This window comes from Onychomys torridus, chromosome 14, assembly GCF_903995425.1.
Source record: "Onychomys torridus chromosome 14, mOncTor1.1, whole genome shotgun sequence".
NCBI lineage: Eukaryota > Metazoa > Chordata > Mammalia > Rodentia > Cricetidae > Onychomys > Onychomys torridus.
In genome coordinates this window covers 33493962-33518984 of record NC_050456.1, presented here as the reverse complement: position 1 = coordinate 33518984, position 25023 = coordinate 33493962, and the positions used below count along the sequence as shown (strand labels likewise).

Sequence of the window (25023 nt, the reverse complement as noted above, 5' to 3'; positions counted from 1 at the left end):
CTGTGTGGTTGAGGGGATCTAGGCAGTTTACTAAAGCTCTGTCTTCTGCTGCTACTTTTCTGCTGTCTTCAGAAGTCAACTACTAAATCTAATTCACTATCCAAAACCGTAAAGTGGCTCACTGATCGTACTGATGGAATTAGTCAGGCATTGCCTTGCCTTGGTTCTCTTTGTTCACTTGATAGAAGCAGCTTCCTTCCTTTTTTGGTAAACAGAAGAGAGTCACTTTTAGGTGGTAAAACTCAAATCTTTTAAAGCTATATTGATACAGATAACAGGTATGCTCTATAACTATGGGATACTTACTTGCCAGCCACAAGAAAACACTGCCCATTTTAACCCGTCTTGGCCTGTGCTGTGCACGTGAGAAAAGTAGACTTCAAGGTGACCTTCACGATTGAACAGTTCACACAATATCATAGCCACAGCAGTCTGATTCCAGAGCTAAGTCTCTTAAATACATTGCTTGTTCTCTCTAGGCTGTGTAATATGTACCACGTGGTGCTTGTGTATTGTGTGTGTACAGTGGTTCTGTGTCTTACAAGTTATATGTGGTTATACTCATACCACGTGTACGCACAGGACTCCAGGAATGAACTTCTTACCTAATACTGAGTAGTACTACCATAGAAAGCTAAATAGCACTCAGGTAAACAACTAAAAAAAATTCATGAATACAAATCTGACAAAATTGTTAAAACCTACTAATGGTCACTATTGAAGTGTTTCATATGTGTAAATTCATCTCCTCAAATCAACCCTTACTTATAATTGAGCCGCATTTACCCTTGGCCTACCTGCCAATAACCCTGATGTTTCCTTTTCTCTAGACTCAGTACCACAGTGTCTGTTGCTCATTTGACATGATCTGAATTTTCTCTTCACTGGTATCATGGTTTGTTTCTATTCCCCTCTAGGATGATCCTAAAGTCTGTGCACCTGATGCGAACTGACATGTCCCTGAACTAAGGAAAAGTCTCCTCTCTGGCATTCTGTGCATATCAGTTCATTAATAAAGCTTAAACCACATCAGACTAGGGTATGAAAGTGGTTACTGAGATTTAAAATCCCTAAACCCCTAAAATATCCGCTCAGATTAGTTATTTCTCTCCCTCATGCTTGTGCCAATATTCGGAACGCTTCTGTTTTATCCCTGTTAAGTTCCTTGGTGTCCTTAACTTGTTGTCCAGGTTTTTTGCCGCCCTCATGGTCACTACCAAATGGAAAGGGCAGGACCCAGGGGTGGCAGTGGTGCACCCTTAATCCCAGCACTCAGGAGGCAGAGCCAGGCAGATCTCTGTGTAGTTCGAGGCCAGCCGGGCACCAGAGTGAATTCTAGGAAAGGCACAAAAGCTGCACAAAGAAACCCTGTCTCAAAAAAACAAACAAAAACCCACAAAGGGAAGGGCAGAGCCAGAGTATGGTCATCTTGATTCTACAGCACACCACCAGGATCACCCTCAGTCCCCATCTTGATTGAATTCTACAGCCACACCACTAGGATCACCCTCCAGTTCCCATCTTGATTGATTCTACAGCACACCACTAGGACATCGCCTGCAGTCCCCACCTGATGTCTACAGTGTACCACTAGGATCATCCTCCAGTCCCTGTTCTTTTAGAAGTATGCACTGCACCAATTGCTTTTATTTACCTACCTGGACTAAATTATAATTTAGATTTGTTTTTACAAGAGTCTTGAGAGACATTTATACAGTTCTTTACTCATCTTTAAACATAAAAACACTTTTGATAGAAACTCTGAGCTCATTGCGAGAAGAAACAAAGTCTCTGAAGTGCCTTTAATTGTTAGCTCATTTAGAACTAGACTAATCCCTTAAGGTGATCATAAATCAACATCATTACTAATGTAGAGTGTTATCCTGGAATTAAGATGAATCTTCTCAGACTGTTTATAAAATATTAGTCTGCTTTTGAAATTAGCGTCCAGGCTTGTATCTCTGGTATTAGTTCAGGAAGCTCATTTGTAGGTCTGTGTTACTATCTTGTTTAGTCTGGAGAAATATGTTCTTATAAAGTATCTAGCTCTTCCTTTTTAACCTTTCTGTCTTCCATTTTCATTGTGTCACTGTTCAGCCTGAATATGATTCTTCGTGTTAAGTCAGAGAATGTGTGTGTGGAGTGGGTGGGGGAGGGTTACAAATCTGGCACATACATAGTTAAGTTAATTGCATGTAAAGGAATAGACTTTTAAGAGAAAGTTAATATTAACCTAGACTTTTGAAATATGTATTGAGGAAAGGAGGATGAAAAAAAGAAAAGTTATAGACAATACTTAGCACTTACTAACAAAAACATTTAGGAGATAGTACATTTTTTTAAAGATTATTTATTATTTTTTTTAAAAAATTATTATTTATTTATGATATACAACATTCTGCCTCCATGTATGCCTGTATGCCAGAGAGAGCACCAGATCTCCATTATCAGATGGCTGTGAGCCACTGTTGGTTGCTAGGAATTGAACTCAGGACCTCTGGAAGAACAGGCAGTGCTCTTAATCTCGGACCTCTCTCCAGCTCGAGATAATACTTTTATAGAGAGCTGCAACATTAATAATACATGAGCCATATTGGAGTGAAAGGCTATATGGGAAAGAATATAAATTAGTGCAGCATGGAGGTCATAGGAAGAGACAGTTTAATAAAGTGAACTTTATGTGCTATGTGGAACTATATGTGCTATGTATCCTTATATGGAACTTTATGCTTTAGTAAAGTCTCTGTCCAATGGTATTATTGATGTTATTATTGAGCACAAATAATAGCAAATAGCTAGTGTTTCAAAACTAATTTGACTGTAAGCAACTTTTTCTCCATCATATTTGTATTTTATTGTAGTGATAGCTGAGTCTTTAAAACCTGGAAAAGTACGTCAATGAAACAGTGTAGGTTTGCGTGTAAAAGTCCTTATTTGAGGCGTTGTTTATGTCCATTATGTTTTGTCTCCTTGAAGATTTGAAAAATACATTAGTTTGATTGTGGAGATTTAGGAAATGAGACTTCACTGTCAAATATCTTACTATCTTTTATGATCATCTTATAGAATATAAATCTTTTTGTTTAATATATTTTTTATTTATATCTATTAAAAGTACTTGCTTCTTTTAGTCTTATTTTTGAAGCCTAGGAGTCCTTTGACTAGAAAAGCATTAATATGTAGTAATGAGTTTGATAAAGAACAGGGTATTTTTTTCCTTTGGATTTTTGAGACAGATTTCTCTGTGTGTCCCTTGGCTATCCAGTAACACATTTTGTAGACCAAGCTGGCCTTAACCTCAGAGATCTGCCTGTCTCTGCCTCCCAAGTGCTGGGAATAAAGGCATGTGATATGTGATAAAGAACAGGGGTTTGGTTTTGTTCTTTTTTGTTGTTGTTGTTGTTTTTGTTTTGGTTTTTGTTTTTCAAGACAGGGTTTCTTTGTGTAGCTTTGCATCTTTCCTGGAACTCGATTTGGAGACCAGGCTGGCTCGAACTCACAGAGATCCACCTGCCTCTGCCTCCCGAGTGCTGGGATTACAGGCGTGCACCACCACCGCCCTGGCCAAAGAACAGGGTTTTAATAAGATTATAGAATATGAATCGCTTTTTGTTTTATTGTAAAAGTAAACTTCCAGAAAATTGAAAGGAAGTAGTTTAGGGCTATACTGAAAATTGCAAATTTGAGTAAAACAAAATTTCAATGATTGAAAATAATTTAAACTAAGGTATCGGATTACAGGAAGGTATGTGCTACCTACCTTCATTCTTTGAGCTGTACTTAGAAAGAGTACACACAGTTGCTCTAGAGATGAATGTTTTATTTCCACAGTCAGAGATAATGAATTTGTTGGACAAATTGCTATAGCAGGCTTTCTTGGTCTGCCAGCCCCCAAATCATGACATGGAGACCTAATATTACTTAGGAATGCTCAGCCTTAGCTTAGGGTTGTCCCACTAACTCTTATAACTTAATTTAACCTCTTTATCTTCATCTATGTTTTGCTTCAGGGTTTTATACCTTTCTTTCATTCTGTATGTCCTCCTTTCCTGCTTCCTCGGTGTGTGTCTGTGTGGCAGCTAGCTGCCTGGCTGACCGGTCCTGGCCAGCTCCCTCTCTTCCTCATTCTCTCTCTAGCCTAGATTCCTCCTCCTACTTATTCTCTTTGCCCGCCGGCCCCGCCTATCCATCTACTGCCTAGCTGTTGACCAGCTTTTTTTAAACCGATGTGCCTTAGCAGGCTAGGTAAAACAAATGCAAACACATCTTTACATAGTTAAACAAATGCAGCATAAGCAAATCCAACACATTTTACTTAGTTGAACAATTATTCTGCAATTCAAACAAATGCAACACATCTTTACATAGATAAACAAATATTGTATTCAACAACACATCACTTTGTCCTTTGTGTGTTCTTACCCAAATTTTAAAGGCATCCCTGAAATATTGGAAATGAAAATAAAAATATGTGTAATTTAAGAAGTTGTCATTAATAAGTACAATGGAAGTGAAAGGTTATTAACCAATAATTGTATTCCATTTATTGTGTGCTATGTGCTGAATACTGTGCTAACTACTTAGTAAATATTAGCTCATCTAATCCTCATAACAACAATTAGAGGTTCTGTATTCTTCATTTGTATTAGATATATTTTAATGATCAGAAGAAGAAAGTAAAACTCAAATCAGTTCAGCTGTTTGCTTAGACTTTTGGAACTTTGGTGAAAAGGTTGTTAAAACTGTAGGATAAAATTTGATTTTTCCATAATTAATCTTTATATTTTTATGTATTATTTGATTATATATTTTTATCTATCCCTTTTCTGTTTCTGTTCTGAATCTTCTTAGTTAATTATGTCAGAACTTCAATAAGGTTAAGGAATTATGAGCTTTTGTTATTTTGAGACAGGGTCTCCCTGTATGGCCCTTGCTTTCTGCTGCATGTTTCCAACCCCAAAACATAAGGATTTATGTTAGTAACACACAGTTAATTTTACTTTTGTTTCTCTAGATATATGGAAATAATTTTCAGAGAAAATGCAATATTGCAGCTTATTCTATAGATATATACTGGTAAATATATATTATAATTGGTTGAATTTTACTGTAAGGAAAACTGAACAATGGGAAAAGAATTTAATGCCAGAGCAGTTATGATAAAATCTGATTTGTTAAATCACATCTATGTGTATTTTTTAAAATCACTCTCGTTTCTTCTCTATTTACTTGCTGCGGCTGTGATCTATATTTATATGGCAGTTAATTGCCTCCCAGCTGATTTCAGCACCACTTCTTTGTAGCTTAGATGTCAATTAAGTAGATAAGTACTAAACTCTCAGCCTGATCTTTAATATCTTAGTTTTAGAATCTAAAATTGTGAAGTCTTCTTTTAATATATTAAGGGTATTGGCACAGCATATGAGAATCATTAAAAATGAACTACAATGCTGTTGTGTGTTTCCCAGTATATTGTGCACCCTAATAAACTTATCTGGGGTCAGAGAACAGAACAGCCACTAGATATAGAGGCCAGAAAATGGTGGCACACACGGCAGAGATTCATCTGGATCTCTGTGAGTTCAAAGCCACACTGGAAACAGCCAAGCATGGTGACACACGCCTTTAATCCCAGGAAGTGATGGCAGAAAGCAGAAAGGTATAAGGTGTGAAAAACCAGGAACTAGAGCCTGCTTAAGCTTTTAGGCTTTTGAGCAGCAGTTCAGCTGAGATCCATTCGGGTAAGGACTTAGAGGCTTCCAGTCTGAGGAAACAGGATCAGCTGAGGAACTGGCAAGGTGAGGCTGTGGCTTGTTCTGTTTCTCTGATTTTCCATCATTCACCCCAGTACCTGAATCTGGGTTGTTTTTATTAATAAGACCCTTTAAGATTCATGTTACACTGTTGCCTTATTGAAACTTTAATGTTGGAACTGTTTGTTCAGTATTGAGTAATTCAGTTCATAGATATTTAGTACTCTTAAGTATTTGCTTCAACAAAGGTTAAAGCAAAAAATAGGCTAGCATATAGAAGCAATTCAGTATATCAGATCTACTATTATACATCAACAGAAGGGAGTTGTTACTATCTGGATTCCTCTTTGGTTTGTTTTAATGCCCTGATATAATGTTTATGTGTTCTGGGCATTTACATATGTGTAAATTTATCATTTGTTTTTTGTAGGCTTACTTTTTTAGATTTGTTTCTTTAAGACAGGATTTTGCCCTGTATCCTAGGCTAGTCTGGAACTCATCATAAATCCTCCTGACTCAGCCACCTAAGTGCTTGGATTGCAGATGTGAACCACCAGTATCAGCTTTGATATCACTTATTTTATGTATTGATATATTAAATTAACATATTCTGAAGGTCATAGAGCTGTTAAGTAGCCAAATGTGGACTTCGCACAGATTTGCCTGGTTCTGGTTCATACTGTTCACTGTTCTTTCCTGTTTTCAGTGGTACTTGCCCTTCCTTCTCCATAAGGGTGTTATTGAGATAAATGAAACATAATAAAATTATTTGATAGCATGGGGTTTGAAGATCTGAAATTATTTTTTCTTTGAGTTACTTTTAGTCATTTATGGATAAATAGCTGAGAACCAAATATAATAAAAGTTGCGAATATTGAATCAGTTACAAGTAAAATTTGCAGTTATTTCGGCTAGAAATAGTTGACCTGATTCTCAGTGTTTGCAAGTGTGAGAATCACCGGGAGAGCTGAAAGCATGCTGTGCAGCCTCCACTCACCTCTGTGTTTGCTCACTGTCTCTATCCATGATGAGGCACAGGAGTATTCGTTTCCAGCTGGTTCCCACGTGATGCTGATACTTTTGGTGCAAAGACCATGTTTTAAGCCCTATATTTGAATAGCTTCTGTAAGTTTTTAAGATGTATCTCTTGAGACTGGAAAGAGGTCAAATTAGAATTTTTAATAACGGAATATGGTAAACTTAATGTCATTAATTTTAAGTTCCTATTTTTTTACCTTACCCTTTTAAAGTTTTATTTATAATTATTTAATTGAGCATTAAAAATTAAATGATTTATTTATGTAAATTTAATTCCCAATAATAGTTTTTAATTTAAATTTTTTAGTTGTATTTATTGTTTGTATGTGTGAAAGAAAGAACATTTGTATAGAGGTTAGAGAACAACTTTGGGAGTTAGTGCTCTCTTTTCACTATGAGTTTTGGGGATCGATTCAAACTCAGCCATGAGGCCTGAATAGCAAAGTTTTCACCTGCTGGCCAATATGGTGGAAAGAGTGTGCACAGTGTTTCTACCAAAGACCTTTCTTCAATCTATTTTTAATTTTTGATAGTTTTTATTTTTAACCTGCTATGAAATAAACTGTTTGAAATGAATAGTTCACATATTGGTTAAAATGAGATGAAGTACTCTAAGAATGTAAGTGTATGGAGGCAGGTTTGCCATAGCACCTTATTGACCTTGCCTCAACCAGGAACACTGGAGAATAAGAGGGCTTTTAGGAGCTTACGTGGGGCATCACTCACTAACCTTTCCATCTATCCTGTAAGTGAGTCATGAGATAATTTCTCCCATGTTCCTAGTTATGATGATGTCCAGGGATGAGAGGTTACCACACACCCTTTTAGAGTAGAGGCCACAGAATATAAAACTGCTTGGCATCACGCAGTATAGGCTGGGGTCCTTAAGAACTAATAGGAAGTCAGGCAGCCAGGCTCTTTTCCTGGCACTGTTCTTTTCTCTTTTCTCTGTGTGGGTTGAGGATCTAGGCAGTTTACTAAAGCTCTGTCTTTCTGCTGCTACTTTTCTGCTGTCTTCAGAAGTCAACTATCTAAATCTAATTCACTATCCAAACCGTAAAGTGGCTCACTGCATCTGTACTGATGGAATTAGTCAGGCATTGGCCTTGCCTTGGTTCTCTTTGTTCACTTGATAGTAAGCAGGCTTCCTTCCTTTTTTGGTAAACAGAAGAGAGTCACTTTTTAGGTGGTAAAACTCAAATCTTCTTAAAGCTAATATTGATACAGATAACAGGTAATGTCTAATAACTACTGGGTACTTACTTGCCAGCCACAGAAAGACACTGCCCCATTTTAACCCTGTTTTGCTGTGCTGTGCACGTGAGAAAAGTTAGACTTCAAGGTGACCTTCACAGGTCATTGAACAGTTCACACAATACGATAGCCACAGCAGTCTGATTCCAGAGCTAAGTCTCTTTAAATTACATTCTTGTGCCTCTCTAGATCTGTGTAATATGTACCACGTGTGTGCTTGTGTATTGTGTGTGTACATGTGTTCTTTACAAGTTATATTGTGTTATACTTCATACCACGTGTACCACAGACTCCAGAATGAATTTCTTACCTAATACTGAGTTAGTACAACATAGAAAGCTAAATAGCACTCAGGTAAACAACTAAAAAATTCATGAATACAAAGCTGACAAAATTGTTAAGACCTTACTAATGGTCACTATTGTAAGTGTTTCATATGTGTAAATTCATCTCCTCAAATCAACCCTTACTATAATTGAGCCGCATTTACCCCTTGGCCTACCTGCCACATAACCCTCAGTTTTCCTTTTCTCTAGACTCAGTACCCACAGTTCTGTTGCTCATTTGACATGATCTGAATTATTCTCTTCACTGGGTATCATGGTTTGTTTCTATTCCCTCTAGGATGATGCCTAAAGTCTGTGCACCTGATGCGAACTGACATTTCCTGAACTAAGGGAAAGTCTCCTCTCTGGCATTCTGTGCATTACAGTTCTATTAATAAAGCTTAAACCCACATCAGACTAGGGTATTAAAGTGGTACTGAGATTTAAAATCCCTAAACCCCTAAAATATCCCTCAGATTAGTTATTTCTCTCCTTCATGCTTGTGCCAATATTTCGGAACGCTTCTGTTTTATCCCTGTTAAGGTCTCTTGGTGTCCTTAACTTGTTGTCCAGTGTTTTTGCCGCCCTTCATGGTCACTACAAATGGAAAGGGCAGAGCCCAGGGGTGGCAGTGGTGCACACCTTTAATCCCAGCACTCAGGAGGCAGAGCCAGGCAGATCTCTGTGAGTTCGAGGCCAGCCTGGGCTACAGAGTGAGTTCTAGGAAAGGCACAAAGCTGCACAAAGAAACCCTGTCTCAAAAAACAAAACAAAACCCACAAAGGGAAAGGGCAGAGCCAGAGTATGGTCATCTTGATTCTACAGCACACCACCAGGATCACCCTCCAGTCCCCATCTTGATTGATTCTACAGCACACCACTAGGATCACCCTCCAGTCCCCATCTTGATTGATTCTACAGCACACCACTAGGATCATCCCTCCAGTCCCCACCTTGATTCTACAGTGTACCACTAGGATCATCCTCCAGTCCCTGTTCTTTTAGAAGTATGCACTGCACATTTGCTTATTTACCTACCTGGACTAAATTATAATTTTAGATTTGTTTTTAAAAGTCTTGAGAGACATTATACAGTTCTTTACTCATCTTTAAACATAAAAATACACTTTTTGATAGAAAACTCTGAGCTCATTGCGAGAAGAAACAAAGTCTCTGAAGTGCCTTATTATTGTTAGCTCATTTAGACTAGACTTAATCCCTTTAAGGTGATCATAAATCACATCATTACTAATGTTAGAGTGTTATCTGGAGTTAAGATGAATCTTCTCAGACTGTTTATAAAATTTAGTCTTGCTTTTGAAATTAGCGTCCAGGCTTGTATCTCTGGTATTAGTTCAGAAGCTCATTTGTAGGTCTGTGTTACTATCTTGTTTAGTCTGGGAGAAATATGTTCTTATAAAGTATCTAGCTCTTCCTTTTTAACCTTTCTGTCTTCCATTTTCATTGTTCACTGTTCAGCCTGAATATGATTCTTCGTGTTAAGTCAGAGAATGTGTGTGTGGAGTGGGTGGGGGAGGGTTACAAATCTGCACATACATAGTTAAGTTAATTGCATGTAAAGGAATAGACTTTTAGAGAAAGTTAATATTAACCTAGACTTTTGAAAATATGTATTGAGGAAAGGAGGATGAAAAAAAGAAAAGTTATAGACAATACTTAGCACTTACTAAAAAAACATTTAGGAGATAGTACATTTTTTTTAAAGATTTATTTATTTATTTTTTTAAAAAGATTTATTTATTTATTATGTATACAACATTCTGCCTCCATGTATGCCTGTATGCCAGAAGAGAGCACCAGATCCCATTATAGATGGCTGTGAGCCACTGTATGGTTGCTAGGAATTGAACTCAGGACCTCTGGAAGAACAGGCAGTGCTCTTAACCATCTCTCCAGCTCTGAGATAATACATTTTATAGAGAGCTGCAACATTAATAATTACATGAGCCATATTGGAGTGAAAGGCTATCATGGGAAAGAATATAAATTAGTGAGCATGGAGGTCATAGGAAGAGACAGTTTAATAAAGTGAACTTTATGTGCTATGTGGAACTATATGTGCTATGTATCCTTATATGGAACTTTATGCTTTATAAAGTCTCTGTCAATTGGTATTGTTGATGTTATTATTGAGCAAATAGCAAATAGCTAGTGTTTCAAAACTAATTTGACTGTAAGCAACTTTTTCTCCATATATTTGTATTTTATTGTAGTGATAGCTGAGTCTTTAATGAAAATACTCAATGAAACAGTTAGTTTGCGTGTAAAAGTCCTTATTTGAGGGTTATCATGCAACATGTTGGTTCTCTACTTCCTATAACAAAGGAGTTGCATTAAATGATAAAGTCGTTCCTTCTCTAAAAGTCTCTGTTTTAATGTTCACCGATTAAAACCTAGCCAAGTGGCGAATTAACAAGTTTGACACGTGCTCTTTGGAACAGACTCACATTGGCATGGCTATTTTGAAGTAACCATCCGTGTCTTTCATTTTCTGTAGATGGACCACACATCCCCGACCTACATGCTTGCTAACTTAACCCACTTACATTCAGAGCAACTTCTGCAGGGCTTGAATCTCCTTCGTCAGCATCACGAACTCTGTGACATCGTTCTTCGAGTAGGCGATGTTAAAATTCATGCTCATAAAGTGGTACTTGCCAGCATCAGCCCATACTTCAAGGCTATGTTCACTGGGAACCTCGCTGAGAAGGGGAACACTGAGGTTGAGTTTCAGAGCATTGACGAAGCCGCACTGCAGGCCATTGTGGAGTATGCCTACACTGGGACCGTCTTCATCTCTCAGGATACGGTGGAGTCCCTCCTGCCAGCAGCAAACCTGCTGCAGATAAAACTTGTCCTGAAAGAATGTTGTGCTTTCCTTGAGAGCCAGCTTGACCCTGGGAACTGTATTGGAATTTCCCGTTTTGCAGAGACATATGGCTGTCATGACCTCTATTTGGCGGCTACTAAGTACGTATGCCAGAATTTTGAATCTGTTTGCCAGACAGAAGAGTTTTTTGAGCTCACACATGCCGATTTGGATGAAATTGTCTCCAATGACTGCCTGAACGTCGCTACTGAAGAGGCAGTTTTTCATGCGTTGGAGTCTTGGATCAAGTATGACGCGCAAGAACGCCAGAAGTACTTAGCGCAGCTGCTGAGCAGTGTGCGCTTGCCATTGCTGAGTGTTAAGTTCCTCACTCGGCTCTATGAAGCAAATCACCTTATCCGTGATGATCGTGCCTGTAAACATCTCCTGAATGAAGCCCTGAAGTACCACTTCATGCCTGAACATAGACTCTCTCATCAGACAGTCTTGATGACGCGACCTCGCTGTGCTCCCAAAGTGTTGTGTGCGGTAGGAGGAAAATCTGGACTCTTTGCCTGTTTGGATAGGTAAATAAATGGGGTTTTGAAAGGAGTGATACTAACAGATGTTGTGCTTTTTAAGTGTGCTGATTTTCTGTATTTAAAAAATAATTTTATTTTCCTTTTATTTGCTGTTTTGGTGTTCTTTCTCTCCTGTTTATTTCCTAAAATATCTATGAAGGTATTTTAATCATATTTCCATACACATTCTCTATACTCAGTTATTAGTCTTTTCCTCACCCCAAGTGTACACATTTCTCCATCCTGGTTATATACTGTTTTTTCTAATGTTTCATTGTTTCTACTTCTTCCTTCTCCTCTTCCTCCGCTCTCCCCTTTTCTTGCTCTTCACCTCTCCTCCTCTTCTTTCTGACAGTGTGCTAAAGCAGAGAGCTAGGAACCTGTGATGAGGGCAGACTGAGGACACGAGGAGCTTTGAATGAAAATAGTTAATTAGGAGAACATTGGTGAAATGAGAAAATAAGAAACTACCATAAATAATAACTTGGGTGTGAATCTTTTTTCATTGTGTTTTTTACAATTGTAAAGAGTTCTTTTTATTTTCCTAATATTTTACAGCAGGGCTTGTCAGTCTGCTTCTGTGAAGAGCAAATAGGAGATATTTCAGACTGGTCGGCCCTCCTGTCTTGGTTGCATCTACTTTCATTCCACCGATGTGGGATGAGAGCAACCGTAGACAGTATGTTAATGATTAAGCATGGATATGTTCTAATAAAACTTTATTTGTAAAAGTCCATGGACTGAATTTTAGCCCATGGCTGTGTAGCTTGCCAACCCTTGATTTAGTTTGGTATACAAGTCACCCTTCGACACCGACAAGATAGCTTGAGGTTCTTTGTCTCTCCTTTCACAAAGGTCACTTCACGATTTTGATTTTTGGTTTTGTTATATTTTGTTATTGAACAGAAACATCTGAGTATGTTTGAAAGAAGATGTCAAAATAAAGAGGGGAGCAGGCTGATGGTATAGGACAAGGGATGGTCACTGGTAGATCAAGGTCTTGAAATAGTAGGACAGTAGCGGAAGAGAGGGGTTTGAATAGTTGGAGGAATACAGGTAGAACAGAGAGGTGAGAGAAAGGGTCTGAGGAGATCCTTTAAGGACTGCTAGAGAAGAAAGTGTGGGTTGGATAGGTAGCTTAGGAAATTGCGAAAAGAACCAAGCTGCTCCTTAGACACAGGGAGTCATAAGGATGACAGTGTACTGAGAATACTTTAACTGAAAATTTTAAATCTTCAGTGGATAAGTAGCAACGCAATCTATACTCACTCCATGCAAGTATCACCATTTGTTCTTAGAAGACTCTTTTGGGGAATAGGTATGGTACCACACTCCTGTAATCCCAGGACTTGGGAGACAGGGGCAGGAGGATAGCCATGAGCTTGGTCATTCTGCTTTACCTAAGGAGTTCTAAGTCAACCAAGCCTACATAGTGAAACACTGCTTCTAATTAAAAACAAAAGAACAACAACTCAAAAAAATCATTAAGATGAATACCTTTATGCCGTATCTGCTTATATCTGAGTTACCAAACATGATTTAGGTCAGCAGAAATCCATGAAGTTTAGATAATCCCCTTTAGAACTTTGGTTTCATTTCCACTGTGAGGCTTGTTTGTCTTTTCGTTACACCAGCCGTGTATTTTATTTGGTATCACCCGCTGGGTACTTAGCAGTTCTGTTCAGTTCATCTCTGATGTTACCTCTCTTGAATTGGCCCAAACTGCGAAGGTTTTTTGGCTTGGTCTCACAGTACTGCTCCTACTTCAGCTGCTAGCTTTTGTCATTACCAGTTACCTCAGTATATCCAGATCTTGTTTGCTGGTACTCTGGTTTCTGACCAACTCCTTTCAGACCAGCTTATTTTAGTACATGCACTCTGTTATGGTTTGAATGTGTTCCCAAATTTTATTTGTTGAAACTAAATCCTCCATGCAACATTCCCCACAAGGTGAAAGCTTCAAGAAGTGGTTAGATCCTGGGTGTGCCTGAATTAAGACCATTATCATGGAAGTGGATCTGTTCTAAAAGAGAGGAGTGTGGCTCCTTTGATGCCTCTTTGTGTGTTGCCAATAGCTTCTTCTACGTTATTATCTAGAAAAATGCCCTTGTCTGAGACAGACCCTTGATCTTGGGCCTGCATTACATACCATGAGCCAAATAATCTTCCATTGTTTATAATATCCCCAATCAATAACTGCCTGTTACGTCAGAAAACAAACTGCCAGAAAACTTGGTACAGGAGAGGGGGATGTTGCTCTAACAAATACTTGGAAGTATAGAAGCAGTTTGGAAACTGGGTAAGGGATACGTGTTGCTCAGATTTGGAGGATTTTTCTAGGTTTTCATGAGCAGAACATTAAAGACAGTTCTAGATTCAAGAAGAGGAAACAGTTTGAATCTTCCTAGACATTACCTGTGACAGTACATAGCCAGCATATTGGAAGATGTATAGTTGGTAAAAGGCTGTTGTGATGTAGCCTTAGACAGATATGAAGAACATGGACTTGGAACTTGAAGGAAATGCCACTCTTGTTATACAACTGCAAAGAACACATCCCTCATTTTACATAATACAGCACATGAGTGATAAACTAGGTTACCTGGCAAAAGAATTTCTGTGTGACTATTTTTTAAGTAAATATACTTAAGATGTGAGAGGAAAGAAATGACCTAAAGATAGAATGTATAATTAAATGAGAATTAGAATGGGAAAGCTGAGACCTCCACAGCCTTGGCATGAAGAGCATACCAAAGCTGTGACCACGTTAATTCCACAGATTAAAGAGACCAGTGTGGATATAAGGAAGCCAGAAACTACCATCAGGAAAGGAAGAGAGACTGACGGCATTTTGATAGTCTTTGTGATCCTCTTTTTAACCACAGAGCAATGGTTCTTGGAGGGCGGAGCAGTTCTGGGCATATGCCCAGGGCCCCTCCACAGACCTGCAAACAAAGGCCATCTCAGGACTCTGGGCACAGCATTCAGCATAGCACTCTGACTGCTCCAGCTGTTGTTCAAGCAGCTGCAGCTGCAGCCTGACCCACCAGAGATTCAGAACACACTTGCTGTGGCTTGTCTACTTAGATTCCTAAGAATACATAGAAACAATGGAAGGCCTAGGCAGGAATCTATGGTAGAGATGGAACTGCTTCTGGGAGCCCGCCACTTAAGTGCTGAGCAACAAGGAAGCTGGGAGAACTATAGGCATTACGACCCCGCACACTGTGAGGTGTTGATCAGACCGAATCCATAAAACCGTACATCGAGGGGCTGGGGATTTAGCTTAGTGGTAGAGCACTTGCCTAGCAAGCACAAGGCCCTGGGTTCGATCCTCAGCTCCAAAAAAAAGAAAAGAAAAGAAAAGGTTCTTTGGGGCTGGAGAGATGGCTCAGAGGTTAAGAGCACCAAGTGCTCTTCCAGAGGTCCTGAGTTCAATTCCCAACACCCACATGGTGGCTCACAACCATCTGTAATGAGATCTGGCACCCTCTTCTATATACATAATAAATAAATAAATAAATCTTTAAAAAAAAAAAACAAACGTACATCGAGTTAAGGCTTCCTTAGGCTGTATGGGCCTGATTCCTCCCCAATATGCTCAGCCTGTGGAGCCAAAGGAGATTGGTCTCTGGTGGTTTCTTAGTCATGGGACAGATGTATACTATACCTTATTTAGCATTTTCTTTTTGATGAATTATTGTCTTGAGCTCCATTTGAGCACTTCTGGATATGTTGCCTATTATGAAATTGACTATAGGAGATACTCAATCGAGGAGACACATTAAGTGTGAAATTCTAAGTATTTTCAATTTTTTTTAGATAAAATGGTTTTCCAGAGTAGTTTGTACCAGTTTATGCTCTTAGCCACAGTGTGTCCATGTTTGCACAACACTTAGCAGTTATTTCTGCCTGCACTTTCAGTAGTCTGGAAGGTACGCCATGATTTATCGTGCTTTTGATTTGCATGACTTTGATTCCTATTGCAAGTACACATTCTTGTTGATGGGCCATTTGAGTTTTTTAATCTATTATTTTTCTGCTTATTCATTAGTGTGGAGATGTACTTTCCCCAGAATGACTCTTGGATTGGTCTGGCGCCCCTAAATATTCCTCGCTATGAATTTGGAATATGTGTTTTAGACCAAAAGGTCTATGTTATAGGTGGTATTGAAACTAGCGTGCGTCCTGGTGTCACCATGAGAAAACACGAAAACTCAGTGGAGTGTTGGGACCCTGATACAAATACCTGGACTTCTCTGGAGAGAATGAATGAGAGCAGAAGTACCCTTGGAGTAGTAGTCCTTGCTGGAGAACTTTATGCTTTAGGTGGATATGATGGGCAGTCTTACTTGCAATCTGTAGAGAAGTATATCCCCAAAATAAGACAATGGCGACCTGTGGCCCCAATGACAACCACAAGAAGTTGTTTTGCTGCAGCTGTTCTGGATGGAATGATTTATGCCATTGGAGGGTATGGCCCCGCTCACATGAACAGGTATATAACATAATAATGGAGTTACTTATGTTTGTAAGCTTTTACAGAAGCACCGTGTACAGTCATTTTTGAATTTTAAATAATTTGTGTGTATAAATGGACTTTTAATATGCTTAAATAATATTGATAGGCATTTGGAAATTTAGACTGTCCTAAGTGTAATTGTATTTTATCACTGAGATTCATATCTCTCCTATTAAAGTTTATGTCCAACTAGTGAACTACACTTTAGAGCTCAGAAAACCTAAAACAAATTAGACAGATTTAAAATTTTGTATATGATGCAATTTTGTATGTATCTATGTGTGTGCATGATTTTTTTCTTACATTGCTTAATAGAATAAAGTAGAAGTATAATTCATGTATTCTAGTATAGTCTAAAACATCATACAATTAAAATCTTGGGCCAGTAAGATTGCAAAGTGGGTAAATGTACTTGCTGCACCAGCCTGGCAAACTAAGTTCAGCCTTTAGACCCCATGATGGAGGAAAGTGCCATTTCTCAAGTGCTTCTCTCTATTGTGTGGTGTATTCACACCCATATTTATGTGTGGATAATATTGTTTAAAGAAGCAGCTTTTAAAACTCAAGCCTTATTTCATATTCCTTCTGGGGTTCTGTGGTCATAGTAGACATGCCATCACAGTACTAGAGAGGATGAGAGATTTCTGTTTCTGTAGTATATTCTTGGAATAAAGGAGAAATCTAAGTAAGAAAAAGTAAAGTCTGCAAGATACTGATTGTATGTACTGTGAATCATGGTTCTAAACCTTTGTTAAAAATTGATGTTCTAAGGTATTTTATCTCTTGGAGTGGTGTTTCTCTCATTGTAAACAATCTAATGAAAAAGTTTTGTGCTCCTATATACTATACCGTTTTGTATGAGGGATGGGAGCATCCATGGAATTGGTCCTGCAACCAATTCCTCTTGAATATCCTATCTAACTGTAGAAAAGAATAACATGCAGCTATTGTTATATCCTGTTCACAAAGTAAACTTTTATACCTGAAATCTTATCTACAGATACCTAAACACTTGGGACAAATTACTTTATTTTTATGTTTATTTTTTTACTTAGTTTTTAAAACTGGTGGGTTTTAGTTTTGGTTTGGCAAAAAGAGTGACAAAATGACCTATGAATTAATTCTTCTTCATGTAAATACTTGCAGTGTGGAGCGTTATGACCCAAGTAAGGATTCCTGGGAGATGGTTGCATCCATGGCTGATAAAAGGATTCACTTTGGCGTTGGAGTTATGCTAGGTTTTATTTTTGTGGTAGGTGGGCATAATGGTGTCTCACATTTGTCAAGCATTGAAAGATATGACCCTCATCAAAATCAGTGGACAGTGTGTAGACCAATGAAAGAGCCCAGGACAGGTAATATTTATTTATTTATTTATTCATTCTTTTGTTTGTTCATTTTGTGGTACTGGGGATTGAAACCCAGGCTTGTGCATGTAAATATCCTAAAATTGAACTACATCTTGAGCTGTTAACTCATTAAACTCAAAATACAGGACTGTGCTTTATGGAGTGATATTCTTATAATACTAGTATCTTGGACCTTAACAGTAAGGATATTATTTTATCAGAAAAATCTTGTGTAATTGTGTATATGTGTCTATGTGTGTGTGTGAGAGAGAGAGAAATACATACAGAGACAGACACAACATGGTACATGTCTTTGGAGGTCAGAGAAAAATTTTACAAGAGTTGGTTCTCTGCTACCTTGTTTTGAGGAGGGTCGCTTTTAATTTCATGCTGCTGTGCCACATACTGACCTGTAATCTTCCTGCCATTTCTCTTGACTCCATCTGCCCCCCACAATAAGCTCAAGTTTACAGGTATCTTTATTACATGCTGACTTTCCTTCCTATCAGTGTGTTCCAAGAAGTGGGATAGCTGGATGCTATAGTAGTTCTGTTTTTGGTACTGTGGGGAATTCCATACAGATTGCAGTCACAGATGAATGATTTACACTTTCACCAATGGTCTCTCAGTTCTTTTTCCATGTGTTCTCTCTAGCATGTGTTGTTCTCTTGAATATTTGCCATTCTCACTGGGGTAAGGTGGAATCTCACGACACTTCTGGTCTGCATTACTTTATAGCTAAGGACAGTTAAACAGTTTTTCATGTATTTCTGATTTGTACTTTTGAGAGTTCTCTGTTTAGTTTGTTTGCTCATTTATTAATTGAAGTATTTGGATTTGTTTAATTTGAGTCATTTATTAGATAAATATCTAGCCTTGATTGTCTTCCGCTTGTAGGCTGTTATTTCACTCTGTAGTAGTTCCCATTGCTGTCCAGTCCTGTTTTTCATTTACTGTTTGTTGAACTGTTACAATCCTATTCAGAGAATTATTATCTAATGCCTCTATAACCTGAGCCATTTTCTGTTTATTTTCTTCTTGCAGCGTAACAATTTCAGGTCATACATTAAGGCTTTTGCTCTACTTTGAATGGATTTGCATGCAGGGGGAGAGACTGGCAGCTAGTGTTATTCTTCTGCATGCAGATTCTGATTGTCCCGCACCACTGTTAAAGAGGCTGTCTGTTTTCCAGTGTATATTTTTGGCTCCGTTGGCAAGTTGGCTATAGCTGTGAGGATTGATTTCTAGGTCCTCTATTCTATCCCATTGACCTCCATGTGGTTTTTTTGTTTTTGCCAAACAATGTATTTTTATTTGGGGATCAAGAACATTCATATTTAGGGTTATCGTTAGAGGTGTGTATTAGTTCCTGCCATTCGGTAGTTATGTGGTGTTTTCTCTGCTCTCTTCAAACCTCACGTCCTGGTGTCATTTGTCCCCTGTGACCTCTTGAGTGTGCTTATCCTGTTGTCAGATTGAAGTATTCCTTCTAGTGTTGTCTGTAATGTGTCATGGAGAATTGATTTTCTGATCGTGTCTACTCAGTGTTCTGTAGATCTCTTTTATCTGGATAGGCATTTCTTTCATAAGTTGGAAGTTTTCTTCTGTGATTTCTTGTACTGAAGACATTTTCTGTGCCTTCCCTAGGATTTTCTTCTCTTTCTGTCCTCTTAGAGTCCTTAAACACATTTATAATTTCTGTTTTGAATTCACTGTCTTGTGCATCAACTAAGTCTCTTTTTCCAGGGAAATTACAGTTAGGGTGCCAATTTATAGACATGCTGTCTTCATTATTCACAATGTTTATGGGCCCAGGCATCTAGAGAGTACAAAGTATATAGAGACAGCAGTCCAGAAAAGAGAGAGGAGAGAGACCCAGAGAAGAAAGGGAGGGAGGGGAAGAGGGAAGCTATCAATATCTCTTTCTTCAGAGAAGCACTCACACACTGCACACCACATATATCTACCACACACCACATACACCGTACATACCACACACAAACCAAATACACCATACATACACCACATATGCCATACACCACACATACACCACACACACTATATATACCACACACAAATCATATACACCATTCATACACCACACACACCATACACCACACATACTGCACACCACATACAGCACACATACATACACCACACACACACATACACATACCACACACCACATACACTGTACATACCACACACAAATCATATATACCATTCATACACCACATACACCATACACTACACACACATACACATACACACATACCACACACTGCATACCTCATACACTATACATACCACACACAAACCATATGCACCATACATATACCACATACACCATATACCACACATATACCACACACACCACAAACACTACATATATATGTACACCACATACACCACACACAGACCATACATAACACATACCACACACACCACATATACCACACATAATACATACACCCACAGACACATACATACATACACTTCACATACATGCACATACACATCACACATCACACACACAACACAGACACCCTTTTGTTGTTTTCTTGATTTGATGTGCAAGTCAGTTTTCCCCCCCTACAGCTTTGACTCCAAAGGGCCATTTGTCATTCGAGTCCTGTCAGAGTTTACCTCGTGTGTGAGCCTGTTAATGTGGAAGTGCTGGCCCTACCCTCTGAACTGCTGCACCGAGGAGCCTGGGGACACAGCCTGCACGCCTGAGTCCTCTCAGAGGCTCTGCCTGGGTGGGTTCAGCATGGGAGGTTTCCACACCTTTTTGTGGTCCTCTGAGAATGTACAGATCAGTCAAGCCAGTTCCGTCTCCGGTAGTAGTAGCCAAACCACAGGGCCGTGGTTGATCTTGTGTGCCAGGGCTTTGCAGTTCTTGAGCCGTACAAGTTTTCTCTCATCTTGCCAAGCTGCTTTGCTGAGTGTTCACGCTCAGCTTGCCTCTCAGTGTGCCTTCCTCCTACAGTCAAGTAGATCTCTTCCCATGAATCTCAGTCCAAGTCACAATGAGTTCTTGGTCACTTAGGCAGTGGGGGAAGGTGAGGCCTTTGTTGTTTAGAGATGTAGAAATGCAAGATGTTGTGCTTCCCCTGCCCAAGTCTGAGTGTGAGACTTCCGCTAAGCCCAAGTCACCTATAGTACCAGGGAGCAAGAACAGAGCGGCCCTCTCTGGCATTGTGTGCTGCACAGGACACAAGATACAAAAATGCTTTTTTCTTTTTTTCTTTTGAGACAGGTTCTCACCATGTAACTCTGGCTGCCCTATAACTTGCTCTGAAGTACAGCTGGCCTTGAAGTCATAGAGAGCCACTGACCTGCCTCCAGAGGTCTAGGATCCAAGGCTTGCACCACCATGCCAAGCTAGATGTGGCGTTATAAACTTCCTTTTTCAGAGTCACCTAGGGCACATATGGAGTCCTCCAAGTCCTTCCATCTCTCACTGGAGGATTCTCCTCTTTCTGTGCTGTTTGCTTAGTGCTCTGTGGGAGGGTTTTCTTTTACAAATCTACCCTTCTGTCTCTGTATCCTACCTGGTTGGTCTCTGTCTGTGGCTTTGGCTTTCTGTTTACCTCCCTTGCTTTTCCATAGCATCCGCCTCTCTCCACAGCCACATACCTAATGATTTCTTCAGATTCTTGAGAATCTGAAAAGTACTGTGGGTTTGCTCAAGGTTTATTTATTTATCTGGCCTGCCATTTCTCCTGTCCCCTTCACCTCTTCTGTTTGTTTTCTAGGCACCGTCTTTGTGTTCACTGTCAAATAGTCTGTCCTCTGCAAGGAGGACAGTTCAGTCAGAAAAAGGATCAGATGTTACGGTTTCTAGAGAAGGAAAAAATACCCCCTTAGGTATAGGAGAAATTGTTAATTTTTTTAAACAATTTTTTTAGATTTATTTATTTATTATGTATACAGAAGAGGGCACCAGATCTCATTACAGATGGTTGTGAGCCACCATGTAATTGCTGGAAATTGAACTCAGGACCTCTGGAAGAAGTCGGTGCTCTTAACCTCTGAGCCATCTCTCCAACCCCAAAATTGTTATTTTTTTGAGCCCAAACTTAAATGACATTATTTAAAGGGCAGTTTTGTTGTTGTTGTTGTTGCTTGGTTTTTGTTTTTTGTTTTTCGGGACAGGGTTTCTCTGTGTAGCTTTGTGCCTTTCCTGCATCTCACTCTCTAGACTAGGCTGGCCTCAAAATCACAGAGCTCCGCCTGCCTCTGCCTCCTGAGTGCTGGGATTAAAGACGTGTGCCACCACCGCCTGGCGAGCTTTCTTATTTTTATGATTGAAAAAACTCCAGAATCATAAGAACTCAAGGGAAATTAAAATGCAACAAACCATTTAAGTGTGTTTAGTATAGTTTCTCTGGCACACTCAATAGGGGAAGCGATAAAAACAATGAGAATGTTGTAAATGTGGGTAGACTTACTATTTTTATAACTATAGGTGGTAATATTTAAGAGAGGATTTTTAAGACATAAGTTATATAGTACAATGTATTTGAAAACCTGATCAAATTTATAGAAAGACATGCAAATATATATTAGAAATGTATTGCTTTCTTCCTAATATTTTAAGAATGCATGCCAGTATGCGCCTTTAATCTCACCACTCAGGAGGTAGAGGCTGGCAAATCTCCCTGAGTTCAAGGCCAGCCTGCTCTACAAAGCAAGTTCCAGGACAGCCAGAGCTGTTACACAGAGAAACCCTGTCCTCAAAAAAAAAAAAAAAAAAGAAAGAAAGAGAGAAAGAGAGAAAGAAGAAAAGAATGCCAGTCATCTTGATTTGATCATTGTACTTTCTATGCACGCATTGACATGTCACACTGTACCCTGTGAGCAAATCCAATTACTGTGTGTCAAAACTAAAGCATATTTTGAAAGAACTTTCCTGTAGTAGGGAGGGAGAGTAGAATTGAAGAGCAGAGGTGAAGGCAACTGACTGCTTTGTTGAGGTTTTTGTTTTGTTTTTGTTTTCTCTAGTAAGCCTATATTGCTATAATGTTTGTATAATTATAGTAATTGTTGAAATGAATTTTGAAAATGCATTGAAGTATAAATTATTTTATTCTAAGTGAGACGTAATCTGCTTCCTAATTCACCTGTGTGTTCTTTTCTCCCCACCTGTCTTAGGAGTTGGTGCTGCAGTAATTGATAACTACCTTTATGTAGTTGGTGGTCACTCAGGGTCTTCCTATTTGAACACAGTACAGAAATATGACCCTATCTCAGATACATGGCTGGACTCAGCTGGCATGATATACTGTCGCTGTAATTTTGGATTAACAGCACTTTGAGAAGTGTGAACTTGTGGGAATCGCACATGGTGGTGCCACAGAAAGGAGACCCAGTGTCCTGCAAACTGCCCTGCTTTCTCTGCAGCGTGAAGTGGCCTGGAGACTCGGAGCTTCATTGGGTACTTTGAATGGACAAATAGTTTGAATTGCTCTTGAATATATAGTGAATCAATAATTAAGAAAAAAAAGAAAGGAAGGAAAAAAAAGGAATGACCTAACCAATTAAATTGTGCACTTTTCTCCACTAAGACTGGGATAGACTAGTTTTTATATTCCTAAATGTAGAGAGAACCTTGCTGCTTTTTAATTTGTTTTCAATAATTTAAGCTCATTTTTTAAAATTTGTATTTTGATTTAATAGGATGAGAGAAGCTTCAGACCCTGGAGTATATCGAATGACTGGACAGAATGTGGATAGTGATTGTTGGATGTAAATTCATTCGCTTTACATTGGTTTCTTTAAAAAGGGCTGCTTTTCCTTTGGACACTTTTAAGGATTGTAAATACCATGTTAGTCATCTGAGGGCTCTTTCTGCTAAATGATTTTAGGGCTAGTAGTGTGATAAAGTTGCAAAACAATGGCTTTTGTTATCATATGTGGGCCCTGTTTTAAGACAGGACATATTTGTTGTCTGTGCTCTTTCCGTATGGGCTGATGCCCTCCTCTCTGCTTGGATGAGCATGGGCAGAGGACAAATTGTGTCAGTTTCAGCTGTTCGCTACACAGCAGGCTTCTGACAGTCGATGGAAATACATTTGGAAGCTGTCTAGTACCACCCTTGATGCATACTGTTTTCATATATTTTTAATTTTAGTTTTTTAAGGTCCTAATTTTGTTTTCAGTGTTCAAATATAAAAATGGTGCTAACTGTAGGATGTATAACAAAGCTGTAACCAATGTAATTTGGGTGTTCAGTGTGAGATGCATGATGTACTATGATAATCTGTTTCATTTTTATTGGCTTGACTTATTTGTACTTATGGGAAATAATAGTGATTACATTAATGTTAACATCCAAAGTCATCTGAATGGCTTGAGTTATACTTCCCATGGTTTTTGAATGGTGACTTAAAGAATGATGCTTTTTTTTTTTTTTAATTTTCTTTCTTGTTCTAGAAATTACATGTCCTTCAATACAGAAATACATGCACCAAATACAACATGCTAGGCAGGTGTGCATTACTTTTTTCATTTCTTAGGTAACTGAGTATTTTTAACTTATTGAGGAAAACTGGAACTCGATGTTTACTTGAATAAATGGTTCTAAATTTGGTTCTGCTTTGATTAAAGAAACAATCTTTCACAACAAAACTGTTACAGCCACTGACAGCTTATTTAAAAAAATAGTTAACTTATTCTAGCATGGTTTAGTAAATATCTGTTAGTCTTAAACACATTAATTTGCATTTTATTACTATGTTGGTACTTGCATTTTCGTATTTAGTAATTTTGTTTTCGTTTCCTTTATTTTTTCTTTTTTACCTACCTACTCTCTCTCTCTTTATAACTTCTACAAGACCAGTGAATATTTTTTCCTAAGAAAAAGAACTCATCCTGCATTCTTAAGTGCCATACTATTCTAACTATTGTTAAGAAGCCATTTGTAATTATAAAGCCTAGCTTTACCTGTTAGCATATATGTTATTACTCAAAAACTATAGCCGGGCAATTTGTAGATTTCCTTGTTTTTCCATAAACTACCCGTTGTAGATTTGAGACTATACTATGAAACTATGTAAAATCATCTTTAGTCATAAAGTAACACCATGCTTTACAAATATTTGCACAGATTATGAAGCCTTGCAAGTAATTTTTAGTCTCTTTTAACCTAGAACTCAACAGAAGCTAATAAAATCAACGAAGTATTTTCTATGTCGCTTATTTGAATATCATAGTGACACATAGCAATAACTTTTTCATTGGTTTGACTAAATCTGTTGAATAGGAATAAGGTGCACTATTGTGGTTGGCCTAAACCTTATTTAAAAAAAAGCATTTTAAAGTAGATTCCAGCAGATACACACTTTTAAATCCCAAGCATAAATGTT

At 38.4% G+C, this 25023-nt stretch overlaps 1 protein-coding gene across 1 annotated transcript in view; it reads left to right on the top strand.

The window, feature by feature from the left end:
• Window positions 1-24439, top strand: part of LOC118595545 (kelch-like protein 28) — a 39616-nt gene extending 15177 nt beyond the window's left edge. Inside the window, exons 2-5 of the mRNA XM_036206184.1 lie at window positions 10890-11788; window positions 15837-16280; window positions 17451-17659; window positions 22811-24439. Coding sequence (XP_036062077.1) covers window positions 10890-11788; window positions 15837-16280; window positions 17451-17659; window positions 22811-22974 — 1716 coding nt within the window. The 3' untranslated portion in view covers window positions 22975-24439. The remainder of the gene's footprint in view (window positions 1-10889; window positions 11789-15836; window positions 16281-17450; window positions 17660-22810) is intronic.
• The last annotated feature ends 584 nt before the right edge of the window (window positions 24440-25023 follow it).